Source organism: Trachinotus anak, unplaced genomic scaffold (assembly GCF_046630095.1).
Source record: "Trachinotus anak isolate AG129_WGS33_773 ecotype Australia unplaced genomic scaffold, CSIRO_AGI_Tana_v1 ptg000032l, whole genome shotgun sequence".
Taxonomy (NCBI): Eukaryota; Metazoa; Chordata; class Actinopteri; order Carangiformes; family Carangidae; genus Trachinotus; species Trachinotus anak.
This window is the reverse complement of record NW_027273883.1, coordinates 6,836,696-6,855,113: the sequence shown is the minus strand read 5'-3', so window position 1 is coordinate 6,855,113 and position 18,418 is coordinate 6,836,696. Positions and strand designations below refer to the sequence as shown.

At 38.5% G+C, this 18,418-nt stretch overlaps 2 protein-coding genes across 8 annotated transcripts; one reads left to right on the top strand and one right to left on the bottom strand.

Moving 5' to 3' along the window:
• Positions 1–12: 12 nt before the first annotated feature.
• On the bottom strand, positions 13–5,359 carry LOC139613053 (uncharacterized). 6 transcript variants are annotated; one of them, XM_071469362.1, is made up of 11 exons: positions 5,106–5,359; positions 4,453–4,483; positions 4,328–4,360; positions 3,870–4,163; positions 3,307–3,366; positions 3,055–3,078; positions 2,642–2,899; positions 1,426–1,482; positions 1,273–1,313; positions 1,074–1,086; positions 13–849 (listed from the first exon to the last, which is right to left on the bottom strand). In XM_071469362.1, the coding sequence occupies exons 1-10, from the start codon at positions 5,130–5,132 to the stop codon at positions 1,078–1,080; spliced, it is 834 nt and encodes a 277-aa protein (XP_071325463.1). In that variant the 5' UTR covers positions 5,133–5,359; the 3' UTR covers positions 13–849; positions 1,074–1,077. The 6 variants fall into 6 exon arrangements, with proteins under 6 accessions (XP_071325463.1, XP_071325462.1, XP_071325458.1 ...); XM_071469361.1 differs by having other exon boundaries at positions 4,457–4,483; XM_071469357.1 differs by having other exon boundaries at positions 3,870–4,360.
• An 804-nt stretch (positions 5,360–6,163) lies between these two features.
• LOC139613052 (serine/threonine-protein kinase Nek8) lies at positions 6,164–16,683 on the top strand. Of its 2 annotated transcripts, XM_071469356.1 has the most exons (6): positions 6,164–6,182; positions 8,458–8,562; positions 11,148–11,312; positions 12,735–12,873; positions 13,882–13,989; positions 15,205–16,683. In XM_071469356.1, exons 3-6 carry the CDS (start codon positions 11,167–11,169, stop codon positions 16,183–16,185), a joined length of 1,374 nt encoding a protein of 457 aa, XP_071325457.1. In that variant the 5' UTR covers positions 6,164–6,182; positions 8,458–8,562; positions 11,148–11,166; the 3' UTR covers positions 16,186–16,683. The 2 variants fall into 2 exon arrangements, with proteins under 2 accessions (XP_071325457.1, XP_071325456.1); XM_071469355.1 differs by lacking the exon at positions 6,164–6,182 and having other exon boundaries at positions 8,432–8,562.
• Positions 16,684–18,418: the final 1,735 nt, after the last annotated feature.

The window sequence follows — 18,418 nt, the reverse complement described above, 5'->3', positions numbered from 1 at the left end:
GTGTGTGTGTGTGTGTGTGTGTGTGTGTGTGTGTGTGTGTGTGTGTGTGTGTGTGTGTGTGTGTGTGTGTGTGTGTGTGTGTGTGTGTGTGTGTGTGTGTGGTTATCAAGTATGGCCCAGTTCCTGCGGGGGTGAGATTTTGCAATTGCATTACTGTCCCGTTGCAGGCCTACACCACACCTAAAATATCAGTAGGTGTAGCAGCTGCAACATAAAAAAAATGGTACTTACACATTAATGCATGAATAATTATGATGCAATTATGGGAATTATTCTGACTCATGAGTTCTGTACTGGTGCTGATAGGGCTGCTTCTGTAGTTCACGTTTACTTAAATTACAAGTTGAATGCATGTCTTACTTTATCATTTGCAGCGGAGTCTTTTTGAAACGGTGGTGGTACCTTGAAAGTTAAAGATCTGAGTAATTCCTTCTATTCACACAGTGTCAGTGTTAGAAATAATGACAAAACCGTTTGCTGTTTAAAGCAATTTTTAATTAAGACAACAGGCACAGAAAAAAAAGAAAAAAAGAAAGCCAATGTAGTTAGCCCATAGTTCCAGCCTCTTGGTTTTCGCTGTGTCGTGTATAGTAATTAAAAATCTTATGTTTTTTGCGTGTTGAGCAGAGAAAACAAGCAATAGGTCTATGGCAAAAGCATCACTCAAGAATAAAGCAAATGATCAGCAAATTAATCAATAATGAAGAATATAATATCCTATGCAGCTATTTTACTTTTTTTTTTTCAAAAAAAAAATCATTGAAAAATAAGGATGACTTGGCCAGAGAATAGCCTCTGCTGTCCTATTTTTGATCATGCAGTGTTCTTCCCTGTTGACCATTTTTGATCCTGTTGCAAGAAAAGACAAAAGTGTGTAAAGTGTGAATCTGTTAAATTAAAGATATTCACAGTCCACAGTCCACTCCAGTATTTTTGGAATTAATATGTGAAACTAATATTTTACACCACCTGCGATTTAAGTTATACTGAGACTTATGTGATTTTGTACTAAAATTGTAACTTTGGAAAAAGAAATTATAGGGATGAATGGGCCGAGTAGAGAAAATACCTACCTTTTTAGAAGCACTAAAAGGAAAGGATAAAAAAACAAATTAATATTCAAATCATATTATTTTATATTTTGAATAGCACTGAACAGATTTTACACAACTATATACACTTTCTTGACTCATACAGAAATCTGATTTGATATTGTCTTGTTTTTCAATTCAACATGTTGTGTGATCACTGACCGTATTGAGTCACACTTACCCTCAGAAGCACAAGTCCTGCAGCCACAATCAAATAGAGACCTGCAAAATGAAAACTCATTGCTATCACATTGAGTCAAAACAAAAAAAGAAAAAACTGTCATAATCAATGTCAGCGATAAATTGACATTTAGCGCTTGTGTTAAGTACGTACTACAGTTGGGAATCAATCCAGTATGTGCACAACCACGTGGCTGCAGCTGGTGTTCACCTAAAGAAGAAGAAATTAATTAAAAATAATATCAGGAACTCCACAGAACCACCTGATTAACATTTTATGGTTTAATGCATTAATGTTTTTTATTATATTTATATAATAAAAGCATTGGAATGAAATGATGATTTCATGATGGCACAGGTTGTTTAAGGGAAGTCAAATGTTGCAGTTAGCATATACAGTATAATACTGTAAACAGCAGTAGCCTGTTGCACAGGGACAATACTGAAGAGCAAACCTCACCTGTGCTGTAGCACCTGCAGTGTTACAGACACATGACCTATGCAATTCACTCCTTTGGATTTATTTGTATGCATGGGAATAATACTGGGATTATATAATCCAAAATTAATGTACAGATATGGCAGCAATTCATATTTGAAATATATTTCCAGCATTCGTGAAGGTTAACTGGTTAGTATTTGTTGAAACTGGTCATTATGAGGGACTTAGTGGTGGTGCTGTTAAACTATGTTGCAACATACAGAGCTGTGTTTCTGTTATTTAGTTTACCCTCATTGAATTAAATTAGGTAGACAAAATAATAGACGCGCCAGTTTCAGCAACAACTAGTCACAACTAAACATTATAACCTTTATGAAGAAAGGATTTATTGCAGAACTGTTGTATGAGACTGCATTGGGTTTAGCTCGGTGATCCCAATAAACAGCCAACTGAGTGTATAATCTGGCAGGAGGTTAGCCACTTGAAAGATTGCCAACATTGCTAACATCATAGAAAACACATCATTTATGAAGTAGAAAATTAAATAAAGTCACAGAGTTAAAAAGAACATACTTTTGGACTCTGACTATTGTTTAGGCCGTTGTCTGCTAACTAAACTGTTCAGTAGATCAGATGCAACCCTCAGTCTTGGTGGTTTACCAGCTTGCTATACAGTTTCATAGGGAAAAACCCTTTTTGAAGGCTATATCAATATGTAGGTAGCGGTTTGGTTGCAATTAAATACTCAGAAAAGAAGAACATTTCGCTCATCTGTTTCCTGAGAGAGGTGCATAGGAGACGGAAGAAAGTAGCAAACAAAGTTTTGCCCAGTGAAGGTCAAGCACTGAAATGTTGCAAATATAAATTTATCATTGCAAGGTATACAGTGTGCAGAGATACATGTTGAATACATTCACGGTGTACTTACAGACATGAGAGATGGTTTCAATCAGTGATCCATCATCAGCCTCCACATCAAATTTTCCAACGTCCATTGAGCAAATAATGGTGGTGATGTTGGCTTGGACAAGGCAAACAGTGCAAGTTTTAGAAGCAGGTGAAGAGATTGCAGTGCATTTTGGAAATGCTTCATCGTCGTCTCGATGGTACAGTTGAGTGTCATTATGGTCGTATATGTTTTTCAGCATTGGGCATTTGTCCTTGTCCATGCAGGTAAAGCAATGAACTATGGTCAAAAAAAAAAGAAAAGAGAGAGAAAAAACATTAATGAGTAACATATCCTAATTTCAGAGCATGGGTGCCAAAACATTCTTACTATGATATAGCCTAATTTCAAATAAAAAAAATTTAAAAAGAGTCTTACAAAATGTCTTAACTTACGCTTTTGGTCTGCAGGTTGAACTCCTACGATATCAGGAAAATATCAAGTAGTTTAAAAAAAAAGAAAAATGCATTGGTGGTCAAAACAATATTCAGACTACACTTCTATTCAAGACAGTTTAACTTAAATATAATATGTATATAACTCAAAATACAGTGCATCTCTTAAAAGAGATGCACTGTATTTTATTTAGTTCTATATAATTGTTGTGTATAATAGTGGTGTGACTATGGTGACTTTTCACCTCTTACCTGGAAATCCCCCAGAGGCAGGAATGAATACAAGGGCTAGAACAATGGACACTGGAAAAACTGACAAAGAAAATTAATAAAAATCTAGTTTCCTTATTGATTTGTAGTATTATTATAGTCTAAGAGTATAATAACAATAGCATGAATTACTGCATATCATAACTGAGATACAGGAATGACATCAGCATAATACACTCATTGGTTTCTATATTAGATTATACCTGTACAGTCAAATACGACCCAATACAACTGCTCTGCTATTAAGTCTATTGTTATGATCGCTATGACTCCAGTAACAAACATATAATTGAAATTTGAACAAGGTCTGCAAAAAATGTCGTTGTAAACTTCATAAGGGAGGAATTAATGGCAGAGCTGTTGTATTGAATTGCAGTAGATTGTACAAGCATACCTGACAAAGCATTTTGTATATATTACTTCAATAATATTGCATAGATTTATATTATTCGATGTAATTTATAATTTATGCTCAACAAAAGCATAAGTGATTGCAATTTAAGCATAAGCAATTTAAGATCAATAAAAAATTTAAATGTAGTTACATTTCCTGTTATTCCTTGCAGCTCTTTTCCTGGGGCGGTTGCCGCTTCTTGCATCCTTACGAACCAGTGGTCTGCAATTTGGTTTCACCGGGTTTCCTCCAGGATCCATACTGCAGCTCTCTAATTCTGGTTCTCCCGCTGTAGTGGTTGTTGTTCCGGGTAGAGCATCGACAGCTTCCTCTTCCATGCCTTTCTCTGAAAGGGCTATCGGTGTGACTTGTGCTGGAAAGTTTTGAGCCACAGCAGCTACACGGTGTGACTCAGGTTTTGTGGGCCCCATCACAGACAACATCTCTGCATTTGAACCAGAAGGAGATTCAGGCACTGATGGGTGTGGCATGATCTCTCCTGCCATACCAAGGCATTCAAAAACATTTAGTTCCTCTTTAGGAATTGGTATCACAAAGCTGCCTTTATCTGCTACAGGCAAAGTATTTTCATCATAATTATCACTAAACCTGTGCTCCATGTTGGAGGAGAGGCCAGCATCGCTGCAATAAAGAGAGAAATAAATGTTAAATACATTAAAATATACATGATATTATTTAAAAGATAATAAAAGGGAAAAGAAAGTGAAACATACCCACTTTCTTGGCCGTGTAGGCATTGGCTACCTTCAAGCGTAAAACAAAATACAATTAAGTTACTAGTAATGGTTTTAAATTGCAAAACTGGGACTTTTAGTTTTTAGATTAAAGTACAAACTAAATACAAAAAAATGGATACTACTCGATTTGTTCTGCAAACTTAATAGCACATAAATAATCTCTACATCTGATAAAAATACAAATACTCATAATGCTGACCATAAAAATCCCTCTGACAGTCAACCACAGTAATAATATAAATCTACAGCAGCAAGATAATATTCCTACTAATACTAATGATGAGGTAATACTGCAGAACAGCAACACTCTCTGTCGGAATGTAAGAGGAACATAACATGTGACTCATGCTTGAACTTTAATTGTTAGTTTGTTACTGGTATGTTCTCAGCTGCAAAAATATAAACCGAACAATTTCTCTTTGTCACTCAAATTGATAAAAACCTGTGATTTGATAAAAAGCTGTATGAGTTCAGGCTTCAGAAAGCACAGACTAAATTCCGGTTGAAGCCAGTTTGCAGGCTTAGAATGAATAATGAAGGCCCTTAAAGATTAGCATAGTAAAAAGCTTTTTTGACTGTCTTGCTAAAGCAATAAAACAATTTAAATTTAAATAAGTAACCAAACTTACTTTTCGGCTGAGGACAGAAAAAATCATCCGTTGGGTGGGTCATTGTTATCAAAATGAGCATCAGCACAGCAGATAACTTGTTGTTAAGGACTTGTCTCAAATGAATGAGCCCCGATCCAGGAAGCGCAGGCAGTTTGAGGCTCCTTCGAACTATTTATAATAAAAGATCGCCATCTGGTGGAAAACATCTTTAAAGACCTTTAATGAAGTCTGCATGTCATCCATTTCACTCAGGCTGGACAACATGGACGTCCTTACATGTAGGTTGACATACAAAGTAGGCAACAATTTTTAACAATTCATTTCTGTCTTTCTTTCCCCTTTACTTGATCACGTTAGTCCATTTCAATCAAGATTTTATCTTTTATGTATCATTATTTAAGAAACAGCCTCGGAGGACAGTAGATTTTTTAAAGCTGGAGCGTTTTTACTAACTACCATCCACAGCACATGTAGCTATGCATTAACATGTCTCAACAACATTAACAACCCGGAAGACAGAGTGAAACAGACGACCACTTCACACCTGCCATTACGATGTGTCTTCACAAACAGGCTGCTCTAAATATACGTCAATATAACGTTCCCCGGAGCATTTATTTCTACACACTTTCATAGTTTTAACTCATTTCTGTCCTTAAGTGCACAGAAGTAGCCACGCAATGAATCAGACTTCCTCTTTCTTTCAAGCTGTGCCCTATCCTGGCCTACTTTAGCTGATCACTTTCATTTTCCATTCGGTTGATTTTGCCGTGTGTTTGTATGTACATAGGTGTTCTTTTTCTGTCGAGAAATGATTGCAGTTTACTGCAAATCAAATAGGAGGAAAAGGACAGAAAAATCCTGCTATGAGTGGTGTCTTGAAATGTATTTGTCATTAGGTGGAAACAGAGCAGCAGAGAAACAAGAAACAGTGCTATCTTTGAAAAATCAGTTTTGTTGTTCTGTTGACTCATTTTCAGTAATGCAGCTGGTATTATTTCATTAGAACCTATTTTCAGACCTTGTAAATCTCTTGTGCGATGTTCCCGTCCTCAGTGGATCTCCAAAGCTTGACTGATTCTGACAGTTGGAGAGGTAAGCTCTGAAGACACCAGAATCCAGAATCAGCACTGTTATCAAAGGGGTTCAAGAACAGGAGCCATTTTAACCGTGTGTGTGTGTGTGTGTCTGTGTGTGTGTGTGTGTGTGTGTGTGTGTGTGTGTCTGTGTGTGTGTGTGTCTGTGTGTGTGCTGGTAAATTAAACATGGTAAATTTTCTCTGTAAATGTCTTAGGTTGAAATGCTGTTTCCATCAGTATCATCATCATCATCATCATCATCAACACATTACCAGGAATAAAACAGTTAAACTTCTCATATACTTTTGTTGACCAATTGTTAAATTGAAATAGGTTGAGTTAAAAATAGAAGAACGAACCTGTATTATATCCACTAAGGTTATTTTCTCAATTGCAAAATGTAAACTCAACCCTGGTTTCTAAAATCCCCAAAGTCTCTGTGAAGATACAGAGGACATGACCCTTGTGTACTCAGTGGTAGCTGCTGGGAGAATAGTGAGTAAACTGCAAACTCAACAAGACAAATGCAATTCTATTATAATAACTCAGTGCTCCACTTTCCGTTTTCGATAAAAGGCAGAATGTTTTCAATATTACTGTGAGGTTTATATATTAAAATGTCAGAACAGTTATGGAAAACAATAATAATATGTCTACACTTGGGTTAGATTTTGTTATTAAAGATTTATTTCTCGTGACTGAGAAAGCTATATTCACATCGTCACCACCTTTTTGAAACTACACCATTTGAAGACTCCCTGGAGTGAAATGTCATTGTTCTTTGTTAAAAAAAAAAAAAACACACACAACAAGAGGGAGGGTGGAGCATTTGGTATTGCCAGCTAATATCAAGACTAACACGGTGGCATTTACAGTGTGTGAGGAGTAATGAATGCCTGTTTTATTGGAACTGCGTGTGAAGAAATGGCGAAACTGAAAGAACTATTTTTAGTGAAACTAAAAAAATATCCCCCATGTCCTCTGAAGACACTCAGTTGTGTAATTAATCTAATTCTCCACCACCATCATCAAAACACCAAAAAGAGGAATTTATTTTGGAATAATGCTTGTGATCCCTCCAGCAGAAACTGGGAGAATTTATGGAGCCTTGATGCTACACTGGAGGCTCAAGGCGGCTCAGCAGCTTACTATAAGGTTTTTCTTTGAGTTTGTCACCCATATGTACAGTGATCATACCAACGTAAGCAAGACCCTCTGCACAGTCAACATTGCGCTTTGGAAAGTCACAGGGCTCAGACCAAAGTAGTAATGTGCTGATGATGTTGATGATGATCCATTAATATTGAGTATCTGCTGATATCTAGTCAGATTTAACATTTATTTTTATTAATTTGTCCCTAATATTGCTGCACAGTGCCTACTTAGGATGTGGTAATGCTACGTGAAAATTAGCAAAGTAATTTGTCTGTCAGCAGAACAGCTCTGATTAAAGAAACCTGCACCACGCATTTCCTTTGATGTTCAGATTGAATTTTAGCGTTATGGTTTACATTAATAAGACTAAGAGTGTTCAGTCATGTCATCTCTAGGGGGCACAGTGGTGCTTTGAGCTAAAAGCTAACATGGGAATGCTAACACACTCACAATGGCTAAACTAACATGCTTTGACATGTTAGTTCTCACATTAGGATGCTAATATTTGCATTTACCATGACAGCTGATGGGAATGTCTTAGTTTCACATGTAACTGGACTTTTGTAGGCACCCTGGTGGCCCAAGGGCTTTAAGTGGCAGCCATGACCTGCAGTGTCCCTAATGCAAGTCACCCCCTTCTCTCCAAGTGACCTTTCCTATCACATCTTTTTCTCTCCAATAAAGGTATGCAATGCCCCAAAATACTGATTAATAAATTTACAAAACACTGGGCAATCCATCCAATACTTGAGATATTTCAGTATCAACCAATGTAGTGTACCAGCATTGCCATCCTGATGCAAACTGGCACAATGGTGCTCATAGAGAGGAGCCCTTTAAGTGTCTATACTCAGGGGCCCATTGTTCCATAATCCATCCACGGTTCTGACGTACTCTAAAATCTAACTAACTACTGTGTTAGGGTTCCAATATCACATTATATTATAGATGTTGTATGTATCCACCAGTATTTTCGTGCTCATTGCAGAAAGAGTACCCCCCCCCCCCCCCGCCCTTATCTTGGCAGCACCAGTGCAGCGTCAGCCACGCAGTCACATGCCCCTCTGTTTATCCTCATTGGTTCGACAGCACACTACCTTCCGTCATGTTTCTCATTCTTGGCCTCCTTTGCTCAGGGCCATGGACCAGATGCAAGAGGGCGTGGAACAGGTATAAAGAGAGACAACTATGTTAACTCATGTTCAGACCTGACGCAGCTGCTTTCCCTCTACAGCAACAAGGTAGGCACCTGAGCGGATTTCTGTGGAACAGCATAAGACAACTTATCCAATTTTATCCACAAATTTGCAGGATAGTGTGGTATTAAAATTACTATTAATCTTTTCACTCTTCCTGTCTTGAACCAGTCGGCCCAGTGTCTTGGCTCTGGATCTTGTAGATTATAACACTTTGGGAGGTTGTAATTATAGCATAAATGACTTTATTGAACAGTATGTGTTTGCTAATGAGCCTTTCATATAATCACTGGTTATTATATTTTGTTCTTAAGTCTGACCTTTGTGTTCCTACTCTCTCAGATACCATGACTTTTTATTCTTCTAAGGAAATTTAAGTATGACTCATGTTTTTTAAAGAACCCACATTACAAGTTGCCAACTTCATGCTCCAGTCAACACAAATATGAGCTTGTCATCTCTTGTGGACTTACCAGTTTGTCAGCTTTTTAGTCTGCAGTAATATTTCCTCCTCTGATATCCTGTTATAGAACACACAGCACAGCTCTGAGTCTGTGTGAAAAGGGCTGCAGAGTGCTGACTGGAGGTCGATCTTCTGTTAAAAATCTTAGGATGATAAACATATCTGTTTAGATCAACGCGCAGGGGCTGTTTACACAACAGGTTCAGTTATGGTTCATCTATACAGTCACTTAGGTGAGCAGCAGCTTGCTTGTATTGTTTATTCATGTTAGCTGTTTTGTAGGTTGCTTGAGGAGTCAGGATATCCTGGTTCCACACCGCCCACACTGTGTCTTGGCTCCAATTAACTGAAAAGTGTAAAATGGCATTTCAGTCAAATTATCAGTGGGTGGCACAAAGAATTCCTAGTCTTACCAAACAGAGCGAGACTGAGGGAACACTCCCTTCCTGGGAAAGACCAATTCCTCTCTTGTGACCATATTTGCTCTTCAGCTCTGACGGGATGTTGTGTTGGCGGACTCAGTCATGCCAAAAAGAAGCTCAAATGAAAGATATGTGTGGAAACATTTGAAAAGTCAGCACAGATAAGCAGCAAAATGTAATTACTATCAGAAGTAAAAGTACTTATTAGGCAACAGACCACTCCTGTAAGTGTTACTTTATAGTATTAGATTTGTTACTAATGCATTTCTGTATAAGACACGATTGTCAAATTAAAGGTAATTGGATCTACTTTATATCCTTTATATATTAAAGTATATATTAAAGTATAAAGTATATACATAATAATGTAAAATATTAAAGTTAAAGTATAAAGTTGCATAAAATGGAAATACTCAAATGAAGTACAACTACTTTAAAGGTTACTAGAGCAAAGTACTTGTGTAAATGTATTTTTCCACTATTTGGAGTCTGTTCAGGTTATGATTCAGTTCGGTGACTCTATGAATAGCTTTATGGTGAAAAATAGAGCTAAAACAGCCTGCCAGCTGGAATTCAGTGAAACATGACTCACTTGTTTAATTGCCTTTAGATAATAGTAAGAACAGTCATAAGGGAGGGTCCTTTATGGTACATCACAGTCACCAGCACTCAAACCCTTTGCAAGGTGACAAGGAGGAAAGTCCCAAAAATCACATCAAACTCTACCAAAAACAGGAACAGGAACAGTGCTTATAAAAAGACCATTATAAACACTGATGGAAAGAGTAGGATATTTATAGATCGCACCACAAACTGCAGCATCAAAGATGACCACAAGTATGTTTAGACAAACAAACAATCAGAATCATAATCAGAAGTTGGTTTGCACATACAAGGAATTTGTTTCCGTGTTTGGTGCAAAACAGTAAGTATGAAAGTAAGAAGGAAAAAGTATAAACAAAGGTGAGAACAGTTAATATATAATATAAATTAATATAAATAATATAAAATGATATAAAATAAAATAAAAAAATATTTACAATAAAGATGTGAAGGATCTTATATGAATATGTACAATGCGTAATAATTCTGTGGGGGAGTGGGGGAGTCAGTGACAGTGGGGCTCTCTAGCCTTGTTGAAAAGGCTGATGGTTGATGGGAAGAATTTCCTGCAGCCCCCTGCCACAGGGGAGTGACTCAAAGAGTTTGTGTTTGGGGTGGGAGGGGTCCAGCTACAGTCTTTCCTGCACGCTTCAGGGTCCTGGAGGTGTACAGGTCCTGGAGGGATGGTAGATTGCAGCCAATCGCCCTCTCAGCAGAGCGGATGATACGCTGCAGTCTGCTTTTGTCCTTCACAGTGGCGGCAGCGTACCAGATAGTGATGGAGGAGGTGATGATGGACTAGATGATGGGGGTAGAAGTTCACCATCATTGTCCTTGGCAGGTTGAACTTCTTCAGCTGATGTTCAGCTCCCACTTGAGGTCCTGTGTGATAGTGGTTCCCAGGAAGCTGAAGTACTCCACAGTGTTCACGGGGGAGTCACACAGGGTGATGGGGGTGGGTCGGGCTGGGCTCTTAATGAAACAAGTCTTAAACAATAAGGAAACATGGTCTTCACCAAACTGGCATTTTCTGCAGGAACCACTGTATGTTTCTTGTGTGCTTTTTAGTCTATCCTTGTGATTACATAGTTTAGTCTGGGCTTCATCATAGATATAAAAATGATCTCACTCTCATGCTCCAGCTCTCACGACGTCTCCTGGATGGCATACTCCACCGGCACTCTCGCACAGGGCTGTTTTGGGAAGGTGTACAGGGAGAAGTACAATGACACCTGGGCCGCTATAAAGAAGGTCCCCCACCATCTCATAGACAGGAAGGACCTGGAGAGGGAGTGTGATGTGTACAAGTAAGTCAGCGGATACCAGTAAAAAGGAGAAGCTTATTTCTTAAAATGCTGTGAGGTAAAACACCCAAGTCTCCAATATGTCAGAGGGGAAAAAAAAGCTGAGTAATCACCATTTTTTTTCATGTGGTTTTCCTTTGGCCACAACAAAACAAGACATTTCAGAGTAGCATGTTTACATATAATGCAAATTAAAACAAAAAAACACTTCTTGGCATAAAATGCTATCCCATCACAAAAAAGAGACAAACAATGAGTAGGAAAGTAAGAACACATTTACAGTTAAAGAAAGAAAACAAAATGTTAAGCAACAACAGTAAACACAGTTTGCTTCAGCAAATTTAATATAATCTGGTAAAGAATATTGGTGGCTTTCATACGATACATTTTAAAGTCTTTCTTAAGGAAAATTTGATAGTACTTTATCATACTTTGATTTAACAGATAGATACAAATCAAGTCAAACATGTGGAATTGATAGGTGGTTTAAAATTTCTGTTTTCAAATACAGCCTGCAAATTTATTTTATGGGTTATCAATAAAATACATTCTATGTATGTACAAATGTGTAAGTACAAGGAAGAAGACAATAACTGAGGGAATAAGGTTGTAATGACTATGTTTAAGGAAAAGATGGGAATTAATGGGGAAAATAGGAGTAACTTAATTGAGATTGCAATAAAATTATTTACTGAATAATTTATTTTAAGATGATGAGCGATTCTTTTCTTTAAGCCCTCCAATTTAGCATATATGAACATCTCATAAATGGTTTATAACATACTATAATGTAGTCTTAAGAAGATATATGTGATTATTCTGCCTTTTGTAGACACCCATAAGTGGAAGTTGGTTTAAAAACAGATAATGAAGGAAACCACAGTTATAATAATGTAAAATATGTCTTATTAAGAAAATGTATAATCACTTACAAATACTGTGTATTGCTAAACAATTGAAAGTCTGCTTGTAACTACATTATAACGTGTTACCATCATTCATAGTGTATGTACCAGTGTGTTGCATGCATGTTTTTGTCAATGGACTTGACCACTTTAAATGAAGGTTAGGGTCAGTAATAGTCTTTTTATCGACTTCATGGAGAGCTTAGGTTTTCTTGGGAAACTTTGCTAATCTAAAGCCCTTTATGACAATGCATGTGATGTTGAGTTATGCAAATAAATTGAGTTTAGCTGAAGTAAACACATGGAATTCACCAAAATCTGAGTTGAGTTGCAGGGTTTTTATCAGTGATATCCAAATTGGGACTCAAAACCATTCACACAGACACTGCTCACCTAAAGATAGAGAATCCAGGTGGTTTCATATCTTGCATTAAAAAATATTTAATTGTCATTTTGTTTCATTTAATTTATGCTGTGAAATTTGTCTTTCTACCAATGATGTGTTGCCACTCATCTGCAGCAAGGCAAATCATCCCAACATAGTGAAGCTTCTGGGAAACATAACGCTCAAAGACAGGAAATGGATCATTCCTCTGGAGTTCATCTTTGGAGAGGACCTAGAGACCACCATCTTCAAAGCAACAAAGTCTAAAATACAGGTAAAGTTGTCATATGACAGCAGACAAAAGGCACATAATACAAGATAAAATTAAGGATAGTTGTTAAAACCACATGGTCTTTGTATGAAACTGTGTCAAGCCAGGAACACAGTGCATGATTTAAAGTCTAAAGCTTAATTTGGCCATGAAGTATAATTTTTAAAGGTCCCATATTATATAAAGTGACATTTCCATATCTAGGTGCTATATTAATACTGTGAAAGTGTCAAAAACGCTCAGTCCACGGAGAAATGCACACAGCCTGTATTCAGAAAATGTGCCTTAAAACGGGCTGTCAAGACTTCTGCAACTTTGTGATGTCACAACAAATTAGTTATTGCTCTCAGCCACGCCACAAGCCCAGCCCACCCAGACCCACCATCCAACCTTGCAGGATTTCGTTCTCTGAATGTCTACCTGAAATCTGCTATATTTTTAAATGATCAACCAGGAAACAGCCTGAGAGGGGAGATGTAAAACTAGGGGGGGAGGGGAGATGGTTTTTGGTACTTAAAACCGAAAATATATCTTCTTATGGATATCAACACTTCAAATATAACACAAATATGGTACCTTTATAGCCAGCAGAGTTTGTACAAAATAAGGCAGCTCACCAAGGACACATCGTGTTTCTGTAGGGTTAACTGGTAATCTCTTTACAACTCACCGAAGCATAGAGTGAGTCAGAATCACCTCTTGTCGACACTTTATGACTGAAATCTAGACAAATCTGGATTTGGTCCTGCAGATGATGGGTACTGACACAAATCTAAAGAGGCAATTGTTTTCTGTGTATACAAAAGTCAGTCCTTTAATGTGGGCTGTTGAAAGTGTTTTTGTGTGCCACTGATTTCATGTGTACGCCTTGCAAACTTCAGCGAAGCGGTTTGATCCAGGCCTGAAGGAAAAGGGTGTGCAACTCAATAGGAGGAAACTGGTGTGAATATTCTGCTGGTGATACTTCATGCTAATCCAGTTAAACTTGAACTAACATTTTCATCTCCACAGTTGACTCCAGCCAACAAAGGAACTATCATTATCGGGATGTGTGAGGGGCTGTTTCACCTCCACTCCAAAGATATTGTGCATCAAGACCTCAAGCCTGAAAACATCATGGTGAGTGGAGAGATGCCTGCACTTTACTGTCAGTGCATTAGTCAAAATTTTGCCAGATACCACATTAACAACATACAGAGACAATGTGAAGAAGAACTGCTTGGCTAGCTACACTGTGTGTGTAAGTGCTGTGCAATTTAAGAAAAAAATATTCTTACCACTTTAACAAGACATATGCAGCACACGTACAAACAATAACACATCATGAATACAGATACACTGTAAGTCATACACAGCGCAACAGAGGTTTTCGAGGGAAATTAAAACTGATGAAGATGCTAAGAAGTAGTAAAAGTTCAATGCTAGAGCTGTAGTCTGAATTTCCAATAATATTGGAATCATTCAATCAGAATATTCAAACTAAAATTAACATCATTGACAAGGAATCAACATAAAAGAAATGTCTGTGATGTTAGGTTATGACTTGTACCGTTTCTGTTATTGCTGTGCATATAATTGTCAAATTATTTTTGTTTTTGTTTCGCAATAACCTTATTTTCTACTTATTTACAAGCTGTTTTTCAGTGGAATATATGTGTTGGCAAAGTAGTAGAGATAAATTCTTCATTGTCGATGTGCATTCATTTTCCTGTCATAGTTTTTAGACATGCTGGCAGTGTTACTGTGTCAATCCACCACTTTGATTCAGACTGAAATATCTCAGTGACTGTTGCATACCCATGGTTCCTCAATGATGTGTCCTAATGACGTTGGTGATTCATTTTTCTTTCCTTAAGTGCCACCAGGAGATTGACTTTTCTGGTTTTCAGTAAAAAATCCCCATGAAATGTGCTACACACATTAATTTTCCTAAAAGATCAATTATGATCCTTAATTTTTTCCTCAAGTGCCACCATCAGGTCAAACTTTCAATTAGTTAAATGTTTGGTTTGTGACTAAAGACCCATCAGCCCCTGCTGTACTTTCTGTTTAATTCTAACAGGCTAAACTATGATGGTGAGCATAGTCACAGTAAACCTGCTTGATATTAGCATGTTAGGTTTATCATGAGAATGTGAGAATGTCAGCATGTTAACATTAGCGTTTGTGCTTAAATACAGCCTCACAGGGCAACTGACATGGCTGTAGACTCTTGGTGAAACATATAATTGCTGATCAGAAACTGAATTACTGGCTTGTTGAATATAAATCCTGCTTTTAAAGCTAAACTACTAAACAACCTCTGTCTTAAACTAAACAACTTTTGTCCTCCAGGTGGAACATAACACAAACAGAGCGGTAATCATCGATCTGGGACTAGCAAAGTTCTTCCGACATGGTCTCAACTCTGCCATGGACATGGGGAACGAGGCCTACTCAGCCCCTGAGGTGCTGAAGAGGTGCAACCAGCGGGACCAGCGCTCAGATGTGTGGGCCATGGGTAAGATCATCGCTGAGCTCTGTGCGCGAATTCGGCTGTACACACCCAGCGTCTGTCCTGCCAAGATCAAGGAGACCCTGCACGATCAGCCATACTGTCACGCAGTGTGTAGGATGGTGGAGCCCGACCCTTCTCTGAGGGCCACCATGGGTGGAGTCATCAGTGACATACGAAGGGCGGGAGGTGCAGGCATCGTCATCAACACACCCATTCAAAAAGAGCACCTTAAGCCACCTTCACCCCACCTTAATGCCAGAAATCGGTCTCCATCACCAATGAACAGAGATCCATCTCCACTGAAAAGAGATCCATCACCAATGAGAAGGGCTCCGTCACCATTCAACAGGGATCCATCACCATTAAATCGGGCTCCGTCACCGTTCAACAGGGATCCATCACCATTAAATCGGGCTCCGTCACCGTTCAACAGGGATCCATCACCATTAAATAGGGCTCCATCACCGTTCAACAGGGATCCATCACCATTAAATAGGGCTCCATCACCGTTCAACAGGGATCCAGCTCCACAGAAAAGAGATCCATCACCACTATTGAAAGCACTGCATGAAGACAAGAACAAAAACCAGGCTCTGGTCCCGACAGGCGGAACCGACCTCGTGCAGGATTTCATGAAAATGAGGCTCTACCAAGAGGCTGCCAAGGATCTGCCCTGCAACCTGCCTACAACAGGGAGGGTGGTGGTGCGGCGCTTTGAGCAGAAAAACGGGGAGGTGGGAACATGGGAGCAGAAGGAGGTGGTGACACGTGGTGGGAAGATAATCAAGTTTGACGATGTCAGATTTAATAGCAATTAATAATAGGAGTTTAAGGATTTGATAAGGGATTGCATGTGCTGGTTGAATGGTTTGTTCAGGGTCACCTTACTTTTGGTATCTTCTTAGGAGAGCATGTAAAAATGTGTTTCCCTTCAGTAAAGTGTAAACTGAGATAAGGCTATTGTAGGCACCTGTTTCTGGCACAGATACAGACTTAAAACCTATAACAAATATAGAAACACATTTTGGCAGTTTGAAGGTGTGATAAGAGGACATCTTGAAATGGTTGGGTGGCTGTGCCTGAACGTGATATTCAGCCATGTTAAGAATTTGAAAGAGCTGCTCATTTCCTTGCCAAGAAAGAGGTCCGCAGGCATAAACAACCATTCATCATGTTTTTCAGCATCTGAATGTGTAAGACTGTGAACATGGCTCATACCATGTGTGTATATTTTTGTGTACAAAAAAATTCTGAGAGGTTTTTTGCAATTACCAAGATACATTTTGTTTTTTGTTTATTACACTTTTTTTGCAAAATGTTTTGTGTCTCTTTGTCGTCATTTTGTTTCTTTTATTTGAGCTCTATGATTTTCAAGCAAGAAATATGAACTGAGGCTCATCTGGTCCAGGGGACCTTGACCTCTGGGATACCTGGGCCCAGAAGGCCTGTTCGACAGTCAATTCATGCTTTTATCTCAGGCTGAAGACTGCATTTCAAAACATTTTGAAATGTTTGTTCATTTGGTTGTTAATTAACATGATATCTCAAGAATTCAATGAAATTTAGCAGGAAAGTGGGATTGTTGACGAAGAAAGTGAGTTTTTAGTGCTGGACTGGTAGACCGAACAGAAAATTCAGCATTTGTGGGGGAATTAAAAAAAAAAAACACCTACATGAACCAGTTCTGAGAAACCCTGCAAAATGTGATCACCAACAGGTAGCCAGTGTGCCAGTGTACCATGGCGTTCAGGGGGGGCCTCCCTTTTTTGTCTTTCTTTTCTTTGATTTGCATGCTTTGATGGTGATGGCAAAAGCATGCTTTCACCCCCCCCCACCCCCACCAGACCGTAGTCGGGAGGGGGGGGGGGCAGAGAAGACTTCCAAACTTCGGGGCAAACCCCTTCAAGCAAGACCGTGACTTCATCGCTCTGCTGCTTGCAGCTTTTCCTAACAATGTCAGAGCCACCGCCCACACAAAGCTGCTCTGAAGAGAACCATGTGAGTAGAGCAACATCATTGTTATTAGAGTGAAATAATGACAAATTGCCGTCATGCGTGATTTAAAAAAAAAAAAAAAGAAAAAAACATTGCAAAAATAACATTGTTCTTATTTCTAGAAACCCTCCAAAATGTCATAAATCAGGTTTTCGGGGGAGCCAGTGTCGCACCCTACGGTTTATGTGTTCTAAAAAGAAATCCAGGTTACCACCGGCCACTATATCACAACAAAGTCCATAAGTTTTGCTCAACCTGCATTTTATGCCTCAATCTGAGCCTCTGCAATTGGTGATGATGTTAGGAGCAGACAAATGTAACATGAAATTACCAAAAAAAATAACCCAGCAGTTTTTCATAGATGCAGATCAGGGCTTCAGCAACACGCTGATTTTCATTATCAAATAATCTGCTTTTTATATTCTTTATTAAGCCATGCATTTTTTTTTGTCTACAAAACATCACAAAACAAAGAAAAATGCCCAATGCGCCAATGTAAACCCAAGATGATGAATTCAAGTGTCTTGTTTTGCCTGATTTACAGCCCAGAGATATTCACTTCACTACAATAAAGACAAAGAAATGCAGCAAAAACGGTTTCAACTCTAGTGACAGGATTCCTGCAGTGAGGAGAGCTCAGACACAAAAGAGAAAAGGCACTGTTTTTGATTCTACCAACACCTTGAAAAACCAGAGCTTGATCCACAGTCCACCAGTTTATTTCTGTTTAACGCCACTGCAGGAACAAACTGCCCCCGACCACACAACTAACACATAACTGCTGACTGCACTAAACTCTGCTCATGTGTGACAAATTGCAAACCTCTATGTCTGCTTTTGTGTTTTTAAATCTAAGATTTTACAGTCTGCCTTTGTCACACTGAGCAATTTCACATGTTGCTTCCTTCTCCAAACCAGTGACACTGTAAGTTCAAAAAAGCATCAGCTCTCAGGTGTAAAAAGAACGTTTTAGCTGATATGTAGATAAGCTTTAATTTGCTCAGTCATATCCTTCAGCACATTTGGGCTTTTTCTCAGTTAAGTCTAGTTAAGTCT

Bases quoted from the DNA above. Each gene is read 5' to 3' on its own strand.
- LOC139613053 (XM_071469357.1), bottom strand. From the start codon at position 5,166: ATGCTCATTTTGATAACAATGACCCACCCAACGGATGATTTTTTCTGT. The intron at 2,900-3,054 runs GTAAGTTAAGAC...TTTTGACCATAG, and splicing joins TCAACCTGCAGACCAAAAGC to TTCATTGCTTTACCTGCATG. The intron at 1,483-2,641 runs GTAAGTACACCG...CTTCTTCTTTAG, and splicing joins TGAAACCATCTCTCATGTCT to GTGAACACCAGCTGCAGCCA.
- LOC139613052 (XM_071469356.1), top strand. From the start codon at position 11,167: ATGGCATACTCCACCGGCACTCTCGCACAGGGCTGTTTTGGGAAGGTG. The intron at 11,313-12,734 runs GTAAGTCAGCGG...ACTCATCTGCAG, and splicing joins AGGGAGTGTGATGTGTACAA to CAAGGCAAATCATCCCAACA. The intron at 13,990-15,204 runs GTGAGTGGAGAG...TTTGTCCTCCAG, and splicing joins TCAAGCCTGAAAACATCATG to GTGGAACATAACACAAACAG.